The 24900-nt window shown below is 41.6% G+C and overlaps 1 protein-coding gene across 13 annotated transcripts in view; it reads left to right on the top strand.

Moving 5' to 3' along the window:
- DOCK9 (dedicator of cytokinesis 9) overlaps nt 1–24900 on the top strand; it is a 333393-nt gene that overhangs the window by 169320 nt on the left and 139173 nt on the right. For 12 of the 13 annotated variants that reach the window (XM_023740328.1, XM_023740325.1, XM_023740322.1 and 9 more), the window contains exons 3-7: nt 8522–8611; nt 12496–12578; nt 14476–14545; nt 16972–17067; nt 18031–18165. In XM_023740328.1, the coding sequence (XP_023596096.1) occupies nt 8522–8611; nt 12496–12578; nt 14476–14545; nt 16972–17067; nt 18031–18165 (474 nt within the window). Of the gene's footprint in view, nt 1–1809; nt 1861–8521; nt 8612–12495; nt 12579–14475; nt 14546–16971; nt 17068–18030; nt 18166–24900 lie in introns of those variants that run through there. The other variant, XM_023740331.1, reaches the window with a different exon arrangement.

Raw genomic sequence — 24900 nt, 5'->3', positions numbered from 1 at the left:
TTCTCCCTCTGTGGGGTCTGGTGGGCTTCTCTCTCTGTGGTGGGCTTCTCTCTCTGTGGTGGGCTTCTCTCTCTGTGGGGTCTGGTGGGCTTCTCTCTCTGTGGGGCCTGATGGGCTTCTCTCTCTGTGGGGCCTGATGGGCATCTCTCTCTGTGGGGCCTGACGGGCTTCTCTATCTGTGGGGCCTGATGGGCTTCTCTCTCTGTGGGGTCTGGTGGGCTTCTCTCTCTGTGGGGTCTGGTGGGCTTTTCTCTCTCTGGGGTCTGGTGGGCTTCTCTTCTCTGGAAAGCTGTCAGAGTGTGGGCCTCAGGCCTTTTCTTCCCTCACTTCCAGCCATCTTCAGTCCTGAGTGACTGGCCATCTTAGAGGTAAGGCTTTAGGTAGCTAGAAAATTTCCCCGTTACTCCCTCCATTTCTGTGGTCATGCTGATGAGAAGCTTCTTCACCTGTTCTAACTTAAGTGCCTCGGCTGGTGCTCTGTGGCCTCTCCTTCACTCAGAGTTACTCTAGTGAGGAGACCTGAGGATATGTCCCCGTGTACTCCCCTTCTCGTCTGTTTCAAAGCTCACACTCCCTTTTGGACTGTCTGTGATTTTTTTTTTCTGTCTGAGGGAAAACACTCCCAACACTGCTCATTTGAACAGTAGGCATGGGGAGACAAGTCCTGGACTGATCCACACGGCTGGCTCAGGCTACAGCCCACCCACTTCTCTAGGATGTTTCTTTAGCTCATTGTTCAGATGGTCCCAGGGGAAGGGTGGGACTTTTGTTTTAGTCTTTTAATTAAGATCCTATAAAATAGGACATTTTAAACACACAGTGTATATGCATACTTTCCACCAGGAATTAAGAGAGTGGTTGTGTTACAGTTTAATGCCCATTGTAAAATGATTACAAAAAAATCTTCTTGCCATATGGGTTGAGAGGGTTAGAAAAATAGACATGACAAAAAAGTATGTCTTTGTTAATACTCACTCCTGTGCTAACTTAAATCTATATAGCAAATCTTTCCTTTTAATCTAACAATCCCTTTCAAAAAAAATCGAGGTAGTATGACTTTAAATCAAATCAAATAGAGTATTCCTTTCTAAAAAAAATTTTCTAGACACCTTGTATTTTTTTTGTTTGTTTGTTTCTCACAAGGCAATCCATAGCACTCAGATAACCATTTGAGATGGATAGACTTAGAATTCCATGTTCACAGAACTGTGCAGTTTTTAAACCACAGAGGAAACCTAGAGATCTAGAAAATTCTTTACTGTATGGATGTGGAAAGCTACAGTGTTCGCCAAGATCCCCCAGCTAATTAGAGACCACACTCAGATAAGAACTCGGGTTTCCTGGCTCCTCATTCAAATTCTTCCTTAGGAAGCATAATTAAATTATTCGATAGATGTGTCCTGGGTTTGAAATGTGAGCTTCTCAGTATCCTCAGCTTCAGTGTGGTCAAGGTAGCATGTTGGCTGGCACTGGTGGAAGGAAGGTATGGCCCTGGCCAGGTTGGGGTCAGGAATTTAGTTAGCAGAGAAGGACTTCAAGTTTAAGCTAAGGGAACAGGGTCCCTGGAGGCCATCAGGGAAGAGAGCAACTGATGAAGAAGAAGACCCAAAACCATTGCCGTCGAGTCCATTCTGACTCATGGTGGCCCCATGTGTTACAGGGTAGAATTGCTCCATAGGGTTTTCTTGGCTGTAATCTTCGCGGAAGCGGATCACCAAGCCTTTCTTCTATGGTGATGCTGGGTGGGTTCAAACTGCCAACCTTTGGGTTAGTGCTCAAGTGCAAACCATTGTTTAACCTAGGGACCTCAGGAAGAAGAGGGGCCGGAAATGCCAGGAAGCCCCAGGAGTTGGCCCCCAGGTGAGTAAGTGTGGTACCTGGGTATGTTCCCTTTAGGTGACCACTGCCCTGCCCTGTCCCCCGCCCCCCCCGCTCCAGGGCCAAGCATCCCACATTTGGTTGCTTTCCACGTATGCTCATAGCCATAAAAGTGATCCCATATTTTGGAGAGAATTATTTCAACCAAGAGAAAAAAGGTTTTTAAAATAAAAATGATCTATTTGAAATTTGTTTTTCTGAAGTAGACTTAGAGATGGTTGTAAATTTTACTCCTTGTATTTGAGTCTGGGTTAAAGTCTGCACTTCTTCAACTCATTCCATTAACAGCAGCAACAAAAGTCCCGTCAAGACTGACTTAGGGCTCTCCGGTGCATGCACCACCGAATCAGCCCTTTGGGAGCAGACGTCACCCCTTTGTCTTCCTCTAGCAGTTGTACATTTCGCTTTTGAATGATTCTTTTCTCATTTTTGTGGAATTCCCGATAAGACTCCTGCAGAGCGCAAGGCTAAGGTAATTCAGAATTTCTACTAGTGTTTAACCTGAGTTAACTCTACTGACCAAAAATAACGTAGACCCTATTGCAGTAGCTAGAAGATGGCTTTTGTGTTTGGTTTTAAGTATTTTTATTGAGGTGAAATTCACATAACATAAATTAACCATTTTAAAGTGAGCAATGCAAATCTTGTATCCAAAACAGTCACTCAGGGGCTTTCATTTTTAAATTATATCTTGTGCTGTGAGGTATCTGTCCCAGTGGTTGTCTGAGATACTAGCTATGTTTAGATTTAATTTTCAGATCCATATCTCACTTCATGGTGTGAAATGTGTTTTCGTCTCCTTTTCAGATGTACAGCTTTCTTAATAGAATGGAAATAATTTATTCCAAACATGAGAATAATAGTACTCTTTGAATGTCCACCTTGATGTTGGTTTATGTGACGTGGATACAGCCCCTTCTTTAGCGGAGTATGATTTTAACTGATGGAAAAGTTGAAAACAGCACCAAAGCCATTAAAAAACTTGCAAGCTCATTGTTGAGAAGGGCTTTAGTGTTCATTGAGGATAAATCTCTCGGTATTGATTTGGATTCTGTTATAAGCCAGATAAACAGAACTACAGAAATTTAGTGTGAATCGGTTTGGCATAAAGGAGACTACTAGTAGAATGTGACTTTTAATACATTAATTTTGTGGAGAAATTGAAATAGAATAATATGCTCTAGTTGTCCCTTGTCACTTTCCTTAATGGACCGGAGAACTTTTCCTAATAATAGAAAAGAAAAAAAAAAATACAGGCAAGTAATGGACAGTTAGTGATAGGTTCCTATTTCTGTCTCCACTGACCACTTTATTCATTCATTCTTGAAACATTTATTGAGTACTTAGCACAGAGATGCGAATAGAAAGATCTGTCTGCTGCCCTCAGAGGAATTCACAATCTGGGAGTGGAAAGAAAAGGACATGTATCCGCAGGAGAGTTTTAGATAATGGAGTCAAAGTGGAAGGCTTGACAACATTTGGACAGGGCCTTGCGTGTGTGTGTGTGTGTGTGTGTGTGTGTGTGTGTGTGTGCGCGCGCGCGCGCTCGTGTGAGTGCTCGTGTGTGTGCTCAGGGCAGGGTGGGGGTGGCTTATAAGGTCACCAAGGTCCAGGATTAGATCTCCGTCCCCAGAGACTGGATTTGGTCACAGCATGAGCAGTTTAGGCTCGGGATCTGACTTGTAGCCGCCACCCTCACAAGAGAATGAGCCAGAACACCATTTTATTAATGTGCATGGAGAACTGTAATTAACGAGCAGGTCAGAATGCGCTCACTGGCTGTGCATTTTTTCCCTGTTGTTGTTGTTAGCTGTCCTTCAATTGGCCCCCGACTCATGGGAACCCTGTGCAGAAGGAAACAAAATGAGCCATCCCCATAACTGGTTGAGGCTCGGACTATGGTGATCCGTAGGATTTTCATTGGCTGATTTTCACAAGTAGATCTCCAGGCCTTTCCTCCTAGTCTGACTTAGTCTGGAAGCTCCACTGAAACGTGCTCTGCATCGTAGCAGCACACATGCCTCCACGGACAGACGGGTGGTGGCTGTGCATGAGGTGCACTGGTTGGGCATCAAACCCCAGTCTCCCACTTGGAAGGGGAGAATGGAAGTCTCAGTGGGAAGCACATTCTAAACAAGAGGTTTGGTGAGGCTGTGCTCAGAGCAAGGACAATGAGTTGGAAGACGTTGGCAGCTGTAGGCATCAGATGGTGACTGTCCTCTACTCCATTGGTGCCAAGGGGCTGAAATAGTCCCCTGGTGGGTCCCAGCCTGGTGGGTCCCAGCCTGGTCTTCTAAATGGTGGGAGAGACACTGACAAAATTCTTTCGGTCATGCAAGCCGTGTTCCTTCTGTTGGCCCTTTCTTTTCCTGGAGAGCTAAAACCATGGGTTAGTCTATAGGCTGGTAAGGTTTTATTGTTGCTGTTTAATTCAAGTTCAACTAGAGTCCTGGCATTTTTTCCTTTGACATAGGAGGAGATATTTTTAGTTCTAGTGTTTAAATGATGTATTTTCTCTTTTTGCAAAAAGTTAATCTTATTTATTATGTCTTGCTTTTGCTTTTTTAATTTTACAAGAGTAAGCTTATCTCCAAGTTTCTCTTCCGTTTGTACTGAACACAACCTGTATTCATCCTTTATAACTTAGCTTGAACATTTTTTTCCTCAGTTCACTCTTTCTTGATGTCCTCTTCTCCTCCCAGTCAGACTTAACTCCCCTTCTCTCTCCTCTTATTCCATCCTATGCTCACCCCTTCTGTAGCACTTAGCACTGGAATCATTTATTTCCTCGTCTCTCTCTTTTGCCAGACTGTAAGCTCTATTGGAACAGCAACTGCACTTTACTAAAGTTTGTGTCTTCAGCTGCTAGTTCAGTGTCTGATAGAACGTAGCGACCCAGTAAAGGTTTGGATGGAGTGATGAAGGGGGGGTGGGATAGATGGATGGATGGATGGATGGAGTGATATTTATGCTGAACCCTTAAACGATCAGTAGAATGTCTTTCAGTAAGAGAAGCCGCTGTAGTCTACGGTAAAGATCCAACAGATTTTTCCTCTGTCTTACTTGACCTCTCTTATGGCATCGACCGAGCTATAAGGGTGATTGTGGACACCAGATTGCCGCTAGGCGTAGCCCCTCAATGCTTCTGTCCTAACTCTGGGCTGTGGTTAGTGTTTGAAATTCATTTTTGTGAAAATGGCATTCCTCTTTGGTACTTTAATTTGAAAACGTTCCTAGTCTCTAACAGTCTTGTTTCGTTTATCTGTTGCTGAGTAACAAACTACCCTAAAGCCTAGTAACTTAAGACAATAAATTCTTATTTTTCACAATTCTGAAATCTGGCCAAGACTCAGCTGGGTAGTTCTGCTTTACTTGGTGTCTACAGAGGCTGGAATGTCCAAGACAGCTTCTTCACTCACGTTGTGGCGCCTCAGCCGGGACGGCTGGCCAGCCGTCTTTCTCTCTGTCTATGGCCTCTCCTAATGGCTAGCTTGGGCTTCCTCACAACATGGTGGTCTCAGCGTAGTGGAACTTCTTATATGAAGGCTGCCTTCCAAGGGGGAGCAGGCAGAAGCTGCCAGTTCTCTTAAAGGCCAGGTCTGAAGCTGGCACAACATCATTTCCACCTCATTTTACCGGTCAAAGCCAGCCCAGATTCTACCGGAGGAGAACTAGACTGAATCTTTTGGTATGAGGTTATTGTCGTTGTTGTTAGGTGCCGTCGAGTCGGTTCTGACTCATAGCAACCCTGTGTACAACAGAAGGAAACACTGCCCAGTCCTGCACCATCCTCACAATTGTTGTTATGCTTGAGCCCATTGTTGCAGCAACTGTGTCACTCCATCTCGTTGAGGGTTTTCCTCTTTTTCACTGACCCTCTACTTTACCAAGCATGGTGTCCTTCTCCAGGGACTGTCCCTCCTGATAACATGTCCAAAGTATGTGAGACGAAGTCTCATCATCCTCACTTCTAAGGAGCAGTCTGACTGTACTTCTTCCAAGACAGATTTGTTTGTTCTTCTGGCAGTCAATGGTATATTCAATATTCTTCGCCAACACCACAGCTCAAAGGCGTCAGTTCTTCTTCTATCTTCCGTATTCATTGTCCAGGTTTTGCATGCGTATGAGGAGTGTGAGGTGTGAGGAGCAGCATTCATATACAGGGAGGGGTTGCAACCATCTTTGGAGATTGTCTAAAAGAAATGATATTATGTAGCTTAGGAAATACACATGAAAAATTAGTATTTAAGCTAGATATGTACTAAAGAAGCACGTTTGGCTTAAGTAGCTGGTTGTAAAGAAATGCATTAAGTTTATTTGGATGAAGTCTCTTGGGGAAAAAGGGCACTGTCTGGTCAGAAGACTATGCTCTGTCCAAATTGGGGATTAGGAATTGATCCGTATTGATTAATAAGTAAACCTAAGTTCAGATGAGAAACTCTGATAAAATGCAGGTCTCTCTTTAATTATTAAAGTTGTTTTCTTTATAAAGTGAGAGCATAATAGCACTTTGACTCATAAGAATCAAAAAGATCTGTGTCCTGTTAGTTTTCTCACCTTAGAGGGGTGTTTGGAAACATGTCACGTTATTAAACCTTCTTGAGTTGGTAATTCCACTGTGAAAGCTTTGTGCTAAATTTTCTTTCTTCATAGTGTTGCTCTGGGAAATGGGCTGGAAATGACCCCCAGTATCCCTATTTCTTGACCTGAGCCATTTTATGAATGTTTTAAAAGTGCAATCATTTAGTTTCAAAAACCTCGTAAGACCCATATAAATCAAGATAAGGATCATATATAATGTATCCTTCTTTGAAGCGTACAGAATATCTTAAATAATTCTTCTTAGCTGGTATCATACCTGATTCATAACCATTTCTCTTTAGTTAGTGCGTTGCTTTGTAGCTCTTTTAATAGCTCGTGCCTCTGTTCAGTGCTCACGGTCACTTATCCCCGTGGCATTTCATGAGACCAGCATGTAATAACGGTTGCCACCTTTTGTCTGTGATGGAGTCCCTGGATGGCACAAATGGTTAACGTGCTCGACTGCTATCCTCTGTGCCTCAGAGGAAAGGCCTGGAGATTTACTTCTGAAAAATCAGCCATCAGAAACCTTATGGAGCACAGTTCTACTCTGACACACATGGGGGTCTCCATGGTTTGGAATCGACTTGACGGCAACTGATCTTTTGGTCTGTTTACGATCTTCACAAAGAAACCAAGAGCTGGAGTTTTAAAAACTCCCCTAGAGCTGAATGGATTAATAATTTATCAGTGAAAGACTTTGCTAGAGAATGGAGTTCCTTCCTTTAGAATGAGGGAGCCTTATTCTAAAAATAGAGTTTAAGATTACTTTGAAAGATGTACATAGTACAGTAAGTTAGCAATAAATATAGGTGAAGCAGACACAGCAGAGAGCAAACCAACAGGAAGTGAAATTGTATACCAACTCCGTGCCATGACGCCCTCCCATGCTTCCAGGACAGGGACCATGGAGTTGACTCAGAGCTCGCTCCAGTCAGAGGAAGAAGGGAAGCAGCCGTAACAGATGCTGTGAGATCCCAGCTCGGTTAATTAGCCACAAGAGCCAACAGGAGAGGCTCTGTTAGCAAAATGTTTTCATGTATGCAGTTTTTATGACTATCATGTTACTTGTATCCAAGGATTACAGTCCTCTGGAGAAAAAATCCAGAACCTACCCTTCTGAAGCCTGAGGCCCGGTTTCCTCATGTTGACACTGTTGTTAGTTGCTGTCAAGCTGACGCCGGCTCACGGTGACCCCACATACGCAGAGGAGAACTGCTCCCTAGGGTTTTCAAAGCTGTGGCCTTTCAGAAGCAGATCACCAGGCCTGTCTTCTGAGGCACCTCTGGGTGAGTTGGAGCTGCCAACCTTTCAGCTAGTAGTCGAGTACTTAACCCTTTGCACCACTCAAGGGGTAGATGGGCTGCTGCCTGAAGTCATGAGGCATTTTATCATTAAAAATCAGCATTTTAGCCACATGCAACAACAACAATTTAATGTCGATAGGAGGGGAGACAGCGTTCACAAATACACAATTCATTGATTCATTCAACGAATATTTCCTGGGGACCCTACGTGTCTGGTTACCATGCTCCTGGGCCCTAGGGATATGGCAGTGAGGAAGACTGGGTGTAAAAGGCAACTAAGGCAAGCACCTCACTACATGCAAATAACACACGCTGTATACATTTTTTGCCCACAGCACGACCTTCTCTCACATTATTTTCCTAGGCGCGCTATGCGCACTGTGTGTGTTTTGGCGTGTTATTGGTGAAAAATTCGATAAAAGGCAATATGTGGGAATAGATCAAGCACATGGGGGAAGTGGGGGACTTAGGGACTGTGAAAGGGGCCCCTAAGCCTGCCCTAAGGGAGCAGGAAAAATTCCCTGAAGGAATCACCGTGCCTTTGATTCAGAAGAACGTGGAACCCATGACCCAGCAAGGCTTTTGAACTTCGGGGTAGCACACAGAGCCTCTCGCGTGGGACCCAGGAGGAAGTGGCGCCGGCTGGTCTAAAGTGCGCTGACTATGTCAGCGCTGGGTCCTGCTGCAGAGGGCCTCAGCCACACTCAGGCTGGCTCCGTTTGATCTTGTTCTTCTCCTTGTGCCTTTGTTCACAGACTGCGATCCTCAGAAGGCAGGGCCGGTACATGTGCTCCACAGTTCCTGCAAATGCGGAGCAGGAAGCGCAGAGCTTATTTGTCACTGAGGTAATTTTTTTTATACGTTAATTTACACATCATTTTAAGGTCATTTTTCTGTAACCCCCTTTTCTTTAAATTTTAATGATTATTTTCAAGAAAGTGTCAAAGAGGTAATTACTTTTTTATGATGGAAATTTAAATAACGAATAACATGAGTTTCTCAGAGTTTGAAATTGGGACAGAAATGTCAACAGGGATCATTTCTGACTCCAAAACGTGAATTCTACCAAATTTATCTCATTGGTTTAAAATAAGGAATACCTTGTAAATGAACTCACCTGTAATCTCTGTAGGAAGCTTTAACTATTATTGTTACTGATACTATTTTTAATAGGAACCCAGCACACATATTTACATATTCATTTACTTTGTTTACATGTCTATATTTATAAAGTATTTTCAAGACTAATGTTTATGAAGTGCCAGGTGATAATAGTCTGACTATCCCTGCTCAGTATATAATTATTCTTACTCTTGCTTGAACATACAAATAATAATTATCTTGTTAAGAGAGAAAGAGAAATTATTGCATTTAGATTACTTGTTCTTTTTTCTTGATGTGTTTGTTTTTTCCTCCAAGTGTTTTTAGGTAGAATGAACCAATTAAGAGCTTTAATTTTGTTTATTCAAGTGCTCCCACATGTAAAAAGAATGGATTTTTATCCCCGTTTTTCTAGTTAATATTTAGATGATAAATATGCCCATCAATAATTTGCCCACTGCAAGGAAGCTATGCTTTTAGAAATGAAGACCAATTAAAACAACAAGATGTAGTTTCTGTTGAGATATCAGAAAAAGTTTAGTATGTACTTAACGTTTTTAGAGTATGTTTTTCTCATCCTTCTTAAAAAGTAATTCCCTGTTTCACCTTCTGTGCCACTATGTTAGTAAAACTGATTCCAGTCACATAAGGCCAGGAAAGTTTATGCAGTCAGAAATGTTTATTTTAAAGCTGGAGGTGGGCAACTTTTGTCCTCTGGGCAAAGTCTGGCCTGCAGCCTGATTTTGTAAATCAAGTTTTATTGTAGTACCCCAAGTCCGTTCACTTACATGTTGTCTAAGGCTTCTTTCCGAGAGACCATGTCACCTGCAAACCTGAAAATATTTACTATCCAGCCTTTTACAGAAAAAGTTTGTTGACCCCTGTTCTAAAGCATGTAGCAAAATTATTTATTACTAACTCAATTCTCCCAATTGATTGAAAAATACAATTTGTGAAGAATAATGCTCTATTTAAGTTCTTTCATCATTGTAGGTTGAGCAATAACTGATTCATCCCCTGCTGCTGGAGCCAACATAACTAAACCCTCTGAGGACTCCTCCACTTGGGTGGAGTGAGACAGTATTTCCTCTCCATCCTCTGCTCCAGAGGAGAATGACCTAATGGCTTTAAAAAAAAACAACAACTTCAAAAACCTTTCCGTGTAACTTCAAAATATTATTGACTTTCACAGGTTTGAAAGGTTACTTGTGAAACCAGTCAGTGAGACCCCTCTCTCTTTGGAGACACAGTTCTCTGGATACTGATTTTTGAATGAACCCCTGATCTCCCAGACTTCCTATATCCTGAGAAGACAGGGGCTTGTCTTACTCTGTACGTCTGTGGTTGCCTACCCCTAGTCAACAATGGCTTGTTAAATGAATAAATCTCTGGGTACTTAACCTGGTTAACCATGTGTTTTTGTGGTTTCTTATCATTTTAAACGTTTAGGCGTTATAGCTGTCTTTCTTACCTGTTTTGCCTGTGATACTAAAAATCTGGGCACTCATTTGTTCCGTTCATAAATGTATTCATGATATACAAGTTTCTGCTTATTTATTTTTTAATTGGGCAGGTACATTTTAGCATTAAGAATGGTTTCAGTATCCTGCAGGAGACTTTGGGAGTATGAGTTATCACACCACAGAAATTAGTTGTAGTGCTTGATACAAAACCACCATGGGCTCTGCTTTAGCCTCTGGAACAAGAAGACAAGTATGTTCCCAAGGCCGTGTCGTTTGTAGTCAGACCTCACTTAGCTGCGTTAATGGGCCGAGAGGCAGTTGTGGATAATTCTGAAATCATATTGGTTTTGGAACATAATTTTAAGTGCAGGTGTCTGGTATTCTTACATGTAAAATGCCTTGAAAAATTCAAATAGCATTTACAAAAAGAAAATACTGTTTTAAGTATCTGTAACTGCATAGCAAAGAAATTGAGAAGCCCAGTTCCCACTTCTGAGCCTGCTCTTAACCCTTCTCTGCTATGTATTCCACCTCTCAGAATGATAATATAAAAAGCTCACACTACCTTCCCTTTGCAGCCTTGCTTAGCTTGACTGTTGTTGCTGTTATGTTCATGAATTTGCATGTGGAGGAGAGTTTACTTCAGAAGGCCTTTAGGGCCAGGCTATGAAATAGATAAAAAGGTTGGCAATATAAACAACGAAGTGAAGTGAGCAGAGAATTTGTTCATAATGTTAATTACAGCCAAAGTCAAATGAACTAGATAAGGCATAAGTACATTTACCTACCTCAGTATTAATTCATCCATTCCTTTTTTTTTTTGGCCACATTAAAGTCTGCATATGTGTAAATAGTCAAGAACTGACTGTACAGAAAATCATTTAAACTAAGCTAATATTAACTAAATCAAACTTACCTATTGATTTTGACTCATTTGTATTTGAAGATCTGGTGAATGCAGCCTTCCTTATAATCTTGATTGTCCACACTACCTGAAGGATCCTCGTGGGTAGATGAGTGAAAGACACTGTGGTGGCCCATTGAAGCCATCAGGTATTGAGGTGGTTTACATGCAGTCTGTGTAGGTTAATGTCATCAATAGAATCCTTGGCAATCCTTAGCGTGCACTCTACATTATACAGTATTTGTAATTTCATATATATGCGTATATATGTGAAAGAGCCATAGTGTCACTATGAAATAGAATCGAAATCTTTCCTCCTGATAATCTCACTCTGTGTCTTAAGAATAAAAGGATAAACTGAGGGCAAAATAGCCCTTTTTAGAAAGGGAAAACTGAGTGAAAGTTCAATTTTATACAATAGTATTGACTAACAGAGCTAGTTGTAATACACCTACTCTTTACTTATTGACTCTCTCATTAACTGACATTTCGCGTTTACGACAATAGTAAAAATCTATTATCTAACTGTTTTGCACATTAACGATGTATGTTTGGCAGTAATGAATGCTGAGGTGCGAGGCGAGAGTGACGCTGGCTGCGTTGGTTAAGGTTATGTGTCAGCTTGCCTGATTCTCAGTGGTTTGGCAGTTATGTAGTGATGCAGTTTGGCAGTTATGTAATGATGTAGTCATCCTCCATTTTGTGATCTGATGTGGTCATCTTCCACTTTCCCATAATGCTGATTTTCGCATAATGACCTGGTATTTGGAACCTAACCATGTCGGTAAGTGAGGAGTGGGTGTATTAATAAATACGTAAATACCATGAAAGTGTCTTTCACTCCAAATTTTCCATTCACTGTCATGTTCTAGTGAGGCTATGTGATTTCTTAAGAACCAAGTGCTTTTAAGTCAGAAACAGTACATTCTTATGTAAATGCAAGCAAGGTTAGGTGAAGTTTGTCTTGCTGTAAAATCTGCCCTCTGATCATTTATGATGATAAAGTGATGTCTCTCCCAAGGGTAATGTTTCAGTGGATCAAAGTCTTAAGCTTCACAGGAGTCTCTGATGGCGAAATGTCACGGTTGATGGGGAAGAACTTTTTTGACATTTGTATGGGTGTGCTTCCACAAACCTTCTCAAATGTTATCCAGATGCCATCACGTAGGCAGTTACATATTCTCAGTATTGCATTTCTTTTTTTTTTTCCACTTATACTTTCTGTTTTTTCTTTTTTTTAAATCTCCCACCACCCTAATAGTGCATCAAAACCTATAACTCTGACTGGCACCTTGTGAATTATAAATATGAAGATTACTCAGGAGAGTTTCGGCAGCTGCCAAAGTGAGTAAATGTCAGACCACACGACATGGGCATATTCACAGAGAGAAAATTCTTTGTACTAAGATGCTTAGGAAAGTATGTGACTTCATATATAACCAGTGTAGTTGGAGAAAATATTTCTAGATGATTTTGTGTATTTAGTATAGTTACTGTTTATAGGGCTGTTGATTATGGGAATCAAACCCTGTACTCGGGTATTAGTAGGTGGTGATAAACACATGGATCATTTAATTATACCGACTGATAAAATATAAATACATGAACTTTGTTCAGTGAGAAATAGGAAGCAAAGGAAATGGAAGCGTATATGAAATATGCTATAGTATGTTTTATCTTTAAAAGAATATGTTGAAGAGACTCTTAAAGAACATTTTATGTTGAGTAAATTTTTATATTAAGAAAAAAGTAAATTGAGGAACAAGCATTTTCCCAGACAAATTTCTTTGCCCCCCCCCCTTTAAAGTATAAAGTCACTCCAGAATATACCAAAAGCCAAGTATGTTTAGATTGATTAGTGGTAGTTAAAGTGAACCTGGGGTAGGTCTCGCCTTGAGAGGCTATCGGTTATAAAACTGTACATCCTTAAATGACGAAGTTGGCAAATTTGAGTATAATTGATGATGAAAATTGAAAGCATATAATGATGGGTTGTGTTAAAAAAGTAGGCATTGCTAATGAAAATTTTACTTGAGAACCAGTTACTGTATTTCCCTTTGTTTTTGTTGCATGTGTGACTTTGGGAAAGCCTTTTATCCTGTCCTTAGTGGGTCTAGCTATTTGTTTTCTTTGTGTGGTTCAGCCACTCCTTAAGAGTGTTCAGCCAACTTCCCAAGCGTCTTCTTTTTAAACCTCAGCAGAGAAAACTCCCTCCTAGCATCATTTTTTCCGGATGAGTTTGCTCTTCAGTTCTATGTTTACTCAATACTCATTTGGGGATTTTCAAATTTTAAAATTTGATGGAATTAACCCATCTTTGTTGATCATCTTGTTTGTACTATTCCCATAACTGGAAGGTAACCTAGATTGTAAGATACAGTGTGCTCTAAGGTATACTTTAACTGCTGATAGATTTTACCCTTTGACATTAGTGCGAGCTTCCAACTGTGTGATGAGGAAGGGAGGGACGGAGGATTTTAACAATGGTTAACACACAGATTCTGTGTAACCTCTGTTCTCTTTGATCTCTGTATACCTGTTTCTTCATCTATTAAATGATGTTAATATTAGTCCCTACCAACGAAAGGATTAAGTAGGATAACACACATAAAAGTACACATAACAGTGCCTTACACATAATTTACAAAAAGAAAACAAAACAAAACTGTTGCTGTCAAGTCAATTCTAACTCATAGCAACCCTATAGGACAGAGTAGAACTGCCTCACAGGATTTCCAAGGAGCAGCTGGTGGATTCAAAACTGGCAGCTGAGCTCTTAACCACTGCGCCACCAGGGCTCCTCATCCATAACAACTGTTTAATAAATGCTGGCTTCTGTTATTATTGTGGTTGTATTGTTGTCGTTCATGCCTTCATATTAACGACTGTGGTTCTCAATCACTGTAAATGCAGTGACCCCATTTCCCGTTTTTATCTCATAAACCTCATATTAAAAGTTATTCTACCAAGTCTTTATTTTAATGATAACTAGTCCACTTTCCCATATTTAAAAACTCCAACAAGCTCTGCTGTCTTTTCCGCATAGCTTTTTGGAGTTCTCCAGCTCAAGTTGCTTGGACTATTCACTTTGGAAAGCAGTGGTGTAGAGTGTTTTTATTCTTCGTCGGAGTGGGCCAGCTTTGGATTTATTAATTACTGATTCCTCTGATGAATGAAGAAATACGAAGAGTCTTCATTGTGTAGGTAATTTTAAAACATGGTTTCTTTCTTCTTTTTCAAGCAAAGTGGCAAAGTTGGATAAACTTCCAGTTCATGTCTATGAAGTTGATGAGGAGGTTGACAAAGATGAGGTGGGACGATTGTTTACTATTGTTTTTGTTTTCCTTTTGGATTTTAAAAAATAATGTATTTTACAGACTTAGAAAATGAATGAGAAAGTTATCAACCTTTAGCTGAAACAGGAATTGGAACGTTTCTTGAAACGGGAAGAATTTTAAAAAATGTATTGTTTGATTGATGGAAATAAGGTCTCTGTTTCAACTTGACCACCTAGCATTTCACATTCTTTGGGTCTTGTTTATTTCTTCTGAGAACATTTTCAAAGACTTGGATCAGATTTGGCTACACTGTTAAATATATCAAGATTACTTAGACCTTAAGTTTAGGTTGGTTTTCAACAGGATATCTTGAAACAAACAAGCAGCCAGTAGATTTTTGATGGTGTTCCTTCAGTGATTGCTTTGAGTGAAGTCTGCAGTACCCAGAAGGTCTGATTTTAACAAGCCCACGCCCCCTAACCCAAACCCATTGCCATGGAGTGGATTCTGTCTGATAGAGTAAACTGTCCCATAGGGTTTCCAAAGTATAGTCTTCATGGAAGCAGGCTGCCACATCTTTCTTCCATGGAGCAGCTGGTGGGTTCGAACTGCTGACCTTTCAGTTAGCAGCTGGACCCTTAACCACTGTGCCATCAGGGCTCCTGCTGTTGGTGAAATGATTATGGCTAGAGAAGTGTGTGTATAGGGTGTTAAGGTGAGTATGTCCACTGAGAAAGGGACGCCTAATGAAAAGTTAATGGCACCCATCGATTGCATTTCTCGTTCTCACCTTCTCAGTATTGGGTGCCCCATTCTGAGTTCGGTTCTCCCCTCCTTTTTTTTAAATTGTCAACAGGGCCATAACACCAGATTCTCTTAAACTTTAACAGTGTCCATGGTAGCAAATTATTTTAAATAAAATAATTCTGGGCAGACTAAGTGGTCATTCAAAATGAATGATAGGGTATTAAGAACTTGGTGATGGTTAATAGTAACAGGAAGACCAATGGAAATAATACATACAAAGGTACACAATAAACTGTAAAATCCTAAATGGGTGTGTTTTTTCTATTAGTGCCAATAATGATAGTAACAACAAGAAAACTACCACTATTAATATTGAGAATTTCCAAAACAAAGCCTGAGATGGGTCTTTCTGAAATTGTCTGATTACAGAAATAAAGACTATAATCAGAGGCAGTCTTAGGAGGTATGAGCTGAGTTGCCTAACACCACGTAGCCCTCTCTTCCCGTGGTACCTATTGAAGGGTACGCCAGGTGCGACCTTTGCCACACCTGGACAGAAAAGTCACAGGGAGTAATTGTAGTGTGTGTGTGGAAGGGGTTGAGGTTAGGGTGTGGGGGATATGATGGACTGTTTGTTGTACGTACATGTATTTCACCTGCCTGTCTATTTTCTGTACAAATGTATCCCTAACCTATTTGTAGCAGCGGCTGGCAGTTCTGTGCTCACCTCCTGAGACCTAGCTCTCATACCTTGAGGTCAAAACTTGAAGAAACACGTTTCTTTACTTCTCCAGATGCTTCACCTTCACTTTCCTACTCGTTCCTCTATTCCTGTTTGTGTTCTTGCCTATCTCCCCCCGTTTTCCCCCATCATTTTATCTCTCCTTTCTGTATTTCCTCACATTTCCTTCTTTTCTTTATTCACCTTTCCCTGAACTAAGCTCTGGGAAACTTTCCAGGAATTTGCTTTTGTCCTCCAACTCTAGGGGAGTGTAATTTGAAAACATTTTTCCTGAAACCAGTCAAGACCTTACAACTTGAGTGGTCTAGTATGGTATGTACTTTCTGTGGCTCATTAATCACTTAATGAACTGTAGCTAACTTTGCCCTTTGCTGGAGGACAGTTTTCAGAAATTAGACTGGTCCTTCTCTTTTCTTGCTAAAAAATAAAAAGCAAATGTTGCCATAAAGTCGATTCTGACTCCTAGCAACCCTATAGGACAGAGTAGAGCTGCCCCATAGGGTCTCCAAAGAGCAGCTGATGGATTCGAACTGCCAGCCTTTTGGTTAGCAGCCAAGCACTTAACCACTGCGCCATCAGGGCTCCAGGAAGAAAATACTGTCTACCAGTAGCTAAGTGGAGCCCTGGTGGCACAGTGGTTAAGAGCTTGGCTGCTAACCAAAATGTTGGCGGTTCAAATCCACCAGCCTTTCCTTGGAAACCTTATGGGGCAGTTCTACTCTGTCCTATAGGGTCGCTATATATGGTCCCTATGAGTCAGAACCAACTCAGCAGCACCTAACAATGACAACAACAAGGAGCTAAGGTGACTTTAAAGTGACTTGTAGGCATTAGCTACAGGTGATTACTCCAGTAAAAGGACAAAGGGCAACTTGGCACAAATTGAATTGTCTCATTGTCCAAATTCACAGCAAATAACATAAGATAATAAAGGGAGATTTATGGTGGTGGTGGTGTCCTTCTCTCCTAGGATGCTGCCTCCCTCGGTTCTCAGAAAGGTGGGATCACCAAGCACGGGTGGCTATACAAAGGCAACATGAACAGCGCCATAAGTGTGACCATGAGGGTAAGGAGGTCCGCCACTCTGTACCCCGTTATTAAATCCTCTTTGCTGCAGGCCTGAGACAAACGCTCAAGGTGAATGGGCATGCTGCCCTTCCTGACAGAAAGGACGTTGCCTGGTTAGCAGGGTGCCTCCTGGTGATAGCACCACGGCTGGTACGGACCCTTCCTCCTCTTGTCCTCATGGCCGTCTGACCACTGACAAGAAGAGACCGTCGTTTGGCAGATGTGAACGTGCCGTCGCTGACTCTGGCTTTGTTCTTCATATTAACTACAGCAGTGGTGCTTGCCACCTCACAGAATCACTGAGAGACTATTTTTCAAACTAAACCTAAGCACTTCTGTGGAGGTATTCTGCAACAAAGCCAAGTAAAGCAAAATCTGAGAATGGAGGGAAATTGGTTCAATTCAAAGAGAATTGCAAAAGAGAGAAGTTTTTGAAAAAGTAAAAGTAGTGGAAAAGCTGCTCAGGAGAGATGTAGGACCAGAGGAAGGTCAGCATTAATAGAGAGAAGAGAAACCACAGAAGGGGAGGGAGGATGAATAGGGAGACAAAAATTAAATCCGTGGAAATGCTGACTGGCACGGTCCTGAGGCTGGAAAAGCGTTCTGCGTCGTGAGGCAGAAAATAGCTTCTCTTCTGCATGAGCATGAAACCCTGGGGATTTCAGAAAGTTTCTGTCCTTCTGTGCTGCATCCCAAATTGGATGGTTATGCAAACTCCTATAGCGTGGGTTATAAAAATGACCCATGGATGTGAGCGAGCCACCTTCTCAGAACTGAAAGGCATTAAAACTATTAGATGTGATGGAGAGCCAACACATCCAGTTACCTGGAGAGTTGGCTAGAGTTAAATTTGTTTTGGAGGGAGTGGGAATTGTTTTTATACACGTGCGTAGTTGTAAGTCAGTTAAATTGTGCCTCTTTTAATTTTGAAAGAGTAACTGTGTGTGTATTTTTCTCCCAGTCATTTAAGAGACGGTTTTTCCACCTAATTCAGCTTGGTGATGGATCCTATAATTTGAATTTTTATAAAGATGAAAAGATCTCCAAGGAACCAAAAGGATCAATATTTCTGGATTCCTGCATGGGTGTGGTTCAGGTAAATATGAAAATAGCTATACTGTCAAGTTTTCTTGTCTGTCAAAGTACCATGTATGAATTAGCAGATTTAAGCAAATGCTTCACAAAATGGGAATGTTGGTGGGAGAGATACAGTATCTAACTTTAAGATGAGTAAAGGCTTGCTTTTCATCACCTGGGAAGATGGCAGGTATGACACAGAGACGGAACCATGTTGTGGTAAACATGGCGTGCCCTGGTGCCGGAATTCTTGTGTATAAACCCAGCTCTGCCACTTTGTAGCTGTGTGATCTTGGATGGACCGCTTAGGTTTCTTCATCTGCAAAATCAGGATAATCACAATATTTACTTAATATGCTACTTGAGAGGATGAGGTAATGCATGAAAAGATGTAGAACAGCACTTAGCGTCTAATAAGCACTCAGCTAGTGATGACTTTCATCACTGCTGTTGTAGCACTGGTGGCAGTGTAGTGTATTCGTTAAGAGTTTCAGAGCCAGACTGCCTGAGTTCAAATCCCTCCTCTGCCACTTAGCGCCTTGGAGATAAATAATAACCTCTCTGTGCTTCAGTTTCTTCACCTGTTGAATAAAGATAGTGACAGGGCCGAATACAGTTATTGAGAGGATTAAATTAGTTAATGCAAGTGCGTAGAACAGCACTGCACGCAGACACGTTCAGTCAGTATTAGATATTTTTATCATAGTGTTGTTGTAGTTATTCTTAAACTTTGCTTTTATTATAGACATAATATATGGATGTATTCTTTTTATAAAAAATCAGACAAAGTGAGAATCCCTCTTGACTCCCCTCTTGCCCCCATCTCTTGCTTTCCCGGAGAGCAGCTGTTCCCGGTTGACGTATGTGTCCTTCCATACCTTTAGAATTGTCTTTGAAAGCGTGGTGCCAGTTTCCTCATTAATTCATTCACCTACCCATTTGATGCCCTTCATTTTCTAGGGAGATTTAAGGCAGTAGCTTACAAGGACACATAAAACATAACATGTTGTCTTGTTAGTTGCCATTGAGTCGATTCTGACTCATGACAACCTCATGTGTGCAAAATAGAACTGTTCCATAGGGTTTTCAAGGTGATGACCTTCTGGAAGCACATCTCTAGGCCTTTGTTCTGAGGTGCCTGTGGGAGGGTTTGAACTGCCAACCTGTTGGCTAGTAGTCAAGCCAGCGCTTAACTGTTTGTGCCACCGAGGGACTCTGAAAAAACAGGTTATATCCTTAAGTATAGCATGTATATAGCATGGCGTATCCTCACACTGTAAGAATAGCATAAATGTAAAGTGGGAGTGAAAGAAGACGAACAAGGGCTGGGAGGTAGGGGAGATCAAGTAGAATTGAACCAAAAAAAAAAAAAAACCCACGTGCTTTAAAGACCTAACACGAGCTGGGGTGGGCCACAAACTGGACTCTAAGCTCCCTTGGCTTGGAGACCTGTTCAGTCTTGTGGTTCACAGTGCACATAAATTAGAAAGGCTCTAATTAGTCAGAAACAGCCCAAGTAAGTTGGAATGAAGATCATTCAGGCATTTATCTCAGGGACCCTCATAAAGAGGGCACTGTGTGATTAATGAACAATCTCCTTGACAACTCCCCCACAATAGATACAGTCACCATTATCTGCAAATCCTCGCTTAAAACGACTCAGTGTTGGCTGATGACCTTGGCCTGAAGCTCGGTTCTCTAAAAAAGGTTGTTTAGTGGGGGCACCATGTTTAAAGTCAGGAAATACAGCTCTCTGGCCTGACCTCCAGGTTTATTTGTTTTATGTATTTGCATGTTTACCTAAAATTTAATTGTATTTTCATCAGTCATTCATTCATCTAGTTGAAACCGTCAAACAGTGCCTGTATCATCCGCAGCTCAGCCACTCCCCACCCTCCTAAGGCAACCATTTTCAACCCTTTTCTCTATTTCTCCTGGTATTTGCTTACATACTGCTAGATAACGAGCATTCAGTGCTATTGCTTTGTTCCTTAATTCTGGACGTTATTTAACGACTTCTGCAATGGCCGATGAGGATTTTAGCCTGTGTCTCCTTTCTTCCTGCTGTAACTTGAAGTAATTGCTTTCTACACCTCTGCACAGCCATCATCCTGGAAATTCCCACTGCTTTCCTCCTTCTGTTGGAGTCCTTGTTTCCAGGATCCATTGTCTTCCTCTTCTTTGGTTTACTTTCTTGTTTTGGAGGAGCACATCCCCCAGTAGTTTCCTGAAAAATTGTACGGAAGGTATTGATTTTTTGAAACTTTATTTTTGCATTCATGATTGATTGATAGACTGGCTGGATGTAGAAGTATAAGGTGAAACCATCTTACCCTAGAATTTTGAAGACGTTCCATCTTCTAAATGCTAGTATTGTTTTGAGGAGTCTGATGCCATTCTTATTCCTTGGTCTTTATGATTTTTTTCTCTCTGGAAACTATTAGAATCTTCTCTGTATCTCTAGTGTTCTGAAATTTAGGTTCATGTGTCCTGATTTTGATTTTTTTGATAATTTTTTTTTGTTAAGGTATAACATGCAAATAGAAAATGTACAAATAGTGCGTAGTGCAGTGAATTTTTACTAAATTTGGATCTCTTTTATCTTTTGTACTGGGAACTCTGGGGGAGTTCTCATTCTGGAGACTGGGAAATTTTCTTGTTTTTTTTTTTTTAATTTTCACCCCTCCATTTCTCCATGCTTGTTTCGTGGAACTTCTGTTGTTAGATGTTTGATTTCTTAGACTTTTCTCTAGTGTTCTTTAAAATTCCATCTCTTTTTCTTTTTGTCCTATTTCTTGGGAGTTTCTTCAATATCTTCTTATCCTTCTGTTGAATTTTTAAAATCTACTATTATGTATAATTTCTAAGAGCTCTTTCTTGAAAAGTAACATATAGTCGGGGGAAGAGTAATTTTTTTTTTTTTTTTTAAACTTCCGGCCATTTCTTCTGGGTGCCTTTTTTCCCTCTTGGTTTGTTGAGGCACCTCTCTTTTGGGGTGGAGGCTTTCCCAAAAGTTTAGGGATCCTTGGCCGTTAGTTTATATTTAAGAGTGAGGTCCTAGAAAGCTGACAGGAAGCCTGGTGTGTATAGACAGGTGTTGTGGACTGGTGGGCCTCGCTGTATGAAGCAGTCAAATGGCCAGCCGGTTGTTTTTTCAGATTATTGCTCCTACCAGTACTTGTAGGTCTCTTCAGTAGGGATATTCAGAGAAGGATCCTCTGAGCTGTGTTTGACAGCAGGCCTTCTGAAGCTGAGCTGGGTGTCTCCCCAGTCAGTAAAATCAGTTGCTGTTGAGTTGATTGACTCCTGGTGACCCCATGTGTGTCACAGTGCTCATTTTTTGGAAATTGATTGCTAAGCCTTTCTTCTAAGGCACCTCTGGGTGGACTTGAACCTCCAACCTCTTGGTTAGCAGCTGAGAATGTTAACTGTTTGCACCACTTAGGGGATCCCAGCATTCAATATGCAGACTTAATTCCTGTTTTCCATTTTTCCTCATCTCTGCCTTTCTCTGTGCCTGTTAGTCCTGCATCTGGAGGCTCTTTAGCTCAGTTTCTCCAGAAAGTCAGAGTCCGGTGCCATACAGGTTTTTATAGAGACTTTCAACCAAACATTACGGTTTTCAGGGTCTCTCTTCCCCTCTGCAGCCCCCACCTTCTGTGCTACCTGGTGCCCCCAATTCCTGGGCTCTTCAGCATTAATTGGCTTAATTCTTGGTATCCTTCTCTGTGTGCACTTAGGTGTGACTTGAAATGATATTTAAAATATTTAACACCTGTTGCATGGCCCTGACCAGTCAAAATGCACATGAGCTGTAAATGGCTTGCATATCATCCAGATGGAAACGCAGCTGAGAGCCCTCAGCCCTGCCACATAGTTAACTCTTCCACCATCTTCTTGCTACTTTTATTTTTTGTGGCTCAGTGCTGTATATGCACCGTAGTTTCTTCTGACGTGTAGCTTATGCTTTTTTCTGATATTCTTGTCATTTTGGGGTGATATTTGTAAGGAAAAATGGCAGAACCTTCATTGCTCCACCATTTTATACCAGAAGTCTGCAGGTACATTTTCAAATATCTGGAAGCATGAATGGACTGCGTATCCTTTAGCTGTTTTACCTTTACTCTTGTTTATTACCTGGGTTTTGGTTAATTTTCGGCAGCCATGGGTTCCGGAATTTGCTTCTTGCCAAGAATTTTCTTTTTGTTAGTGATGGAAACCAGAGCATGTAAATGCTTAAGATAAATAGAAGAATTAAGGAGCCTAATGTGGACTTGGAGCCCTGGTGGTTCAGTGGTTAAGATGTGTGCTGCTGACCAAAAGGTGGACAGTTCAAATGCACCAGCCGCTCCTTGGAAACCCCGTGGCGCAGTTGTATTCTGTCCTAGAGGGTTGCTATGAGTTGGAATCGACTCAACAGCAACGGGTTTGGTAGTTGTTGGTAATGTGGACTCGGGCTACTGTGCATATTCATGACCAACTCATTCGAAAGAATCAGTAGGCAGATATAGAACCAAACATCTCACTTGCTTGTCTAGAAGTCTTAAGTAGGAGGTGTGTAAGCTGTTTATCTCCTTAGGAAGTAGCCTATCATCTTCCTGCACGAGTACAGCTGAGTGAACTGTCTGCCCATCTGTTGGTGGCTCTTTTTATGGGACTTTTTAGCACCATCTGTCAAAGGTCCAAATTCACTCCGTGCTTCATCTTGGAAAATTTCTATTGCTGTGTCATTAAATTCACTAGTCTTTTCTTCTGCAACATCTAATGTGCTGTTGATCCCATCCAGTGAAATTTTCATTTCAGATACTGTATTTTTCAACTAGGAGTTCCATTTGTTTTTGTTTTTTTAATATATCTCCCATTTCTCTCCACATTACGTTTATGTTTTTCTTTAAATACTTGAGCATATTTATAAAATTTTTAGTAAAGGTTTTGATGAATCGACTCAGTGGCTATGGGTATGGGTATAATACCCTTGTCTGCTAATTCTGTCCTATGTCTTTTAGGAATCTATTTCTGTTGACTGGGTTTTCTTCTAATTATGGATCACATATTCCTGCTTCTTACTTGTCTGATAATTTTTTATTGGATGCCAGATACCGTCCATTTCATGTTATGGGGCACTGGATTTTGTTGTATTCTTTTAAAGAGCATTGGACTTTGTTTTGGCAGGCAGTTAAGTTACTTTAGGCTAGTTTGCCCCCTTTGAGGCTTGTTTCTAAGCTATTTTGGGGTGAATTGAGTAGCCTTTACTTGAGGGTAAGGTTAGTCCTACTGTAGATGGATGACCTTCTGGGACCTCTGTTGAATGCCCACGTCATGCACTTTATGAGGTCTCTCCACTCTGGCCAATGGGAACTCAAGTAATTGAAAGCCGTATCTGAAATCAGATACATGTTCTGCTTATAACTGAACAGGCAGAACATTCATTCATTCCTTGGCAGTTGTTCTTTCTCCAGCCTCATGGAGCTTCACTCTCCATGCTCGTGGCTTAGTGTTATGAAGACACTCAAAGGGTCCTCTGTGCATGTATGTGGAGCTCTTTCTTTGTGGAGCTCTCTCCTCTTGAGTTCTCTGTCCTGCACGTTGTAGTCACCTTGGTCTTCCTAAATTCTGGTAGGTCTCTTCAACTCAGCAAAACCCAGGACTCTGTTTAGGTTCCCCATTCCTGTGCCACAATCCAGAAATTGCCTCCAGACAGAAAGCCAAGGTGATAGTAGGCCTCGCCTCCTTTACTTCCCTTCTGTGGGGTGACCTGGTGACACAGTGGTTAAGAGCTCAGCTGCTAACCAAAGGGTCAGCAGTTCAAATCCACCAGCTGCTCTTTGGAAACCCTATGGGGGCAGTTCTAGTCTGTCCTATAGGGTCGTTATGAACTGGACTCAACTGCAACGAGTTTGGTTTTGTGTTTTAACCAGGGATGACAGGCCTGCACTGCCTGTTGTCCAGTATCAGAAAACAGCTGTTTCATCTATTTGGTCCAGTTTTCTAGTTGTTATGGTAGAAGGATAAGTCCAGACCTTGTTACTTCATCGTAGCCAGAAGTAAAAGTTAGGAGTCCAAAGTCAGATGTCTGCAGGGACCAAGCAGGTAAATTAAGTGAAAGAAGAGGCCTGGGTGTAAAGCGTTCGGGGCGGGGAGGGGCGGTGGCGGGGAAATGCAGAGAGCAGTGATGAACTGGAGCCCAGGTACAGGTTTAAAGAGACGCTGCTTCTCAGCTCTAGATGAGGCTGCCTTGTGGGACTACCAGCTCAGTGTCGCCAGATCATCTGGTTTTCCAAGAAAGCCAGAAATACAGGTTTTTTAGTTAAATCATGTTTTTTTCCCCCCAGTGGCTGTCAAGTTGATTCCGACTCATGGCGACCCCTCATATACAGGGTAGAACTGAACTAAATCTTGGTATTTTTAATTACTGGTAACCAATTTAAAAAGAAGGTGCCCTGGTGGTGCAATGGTTAAGTGCTTGGCTGCTAACCGACAGTGGTTCGAACCCACCCAGCGGCTCTGTGGGAGAAAAGACCTGGTGATCTGCTTCCCTAAATATTTATTACAGCCTGGGAAACTGTGGGATAGTTCTACTCTGTCCTGTAGATGTTTCACGTGGACGTGTGAGTCTCTGGCACGGCCTGTAGATGTTTCACGTGGACGTGTGAGTCTTTGGCACGGCCTGTGGATGTTTCACGTGGACGTGTCCTTGGCACGGCCTGTAGATGTTTCACGTGGACGTGTCTTTGGCACGGCCTGTAGATGTTTC

This window comes from Trichechus manatus, unplaced genomic scaffold (assembly GCF_000243295.1).
Source record: "Trichechus manatus latirostris isolate Lorelei unplaced genomic scaffold, TriManLat1.0 scaffold00153, whole genome shotgun sequence".
Lineage (NCBI taxonomy): Eukaryota > Metazoa > Chordata > Mammalia > Sirenia > Trichechidae > Trichechus > Trichechus manatus.
Note: the sequence above shows the minus strand (reverse complement) of the source record. Positions and strands in the feature narration are given on the sequence as shown.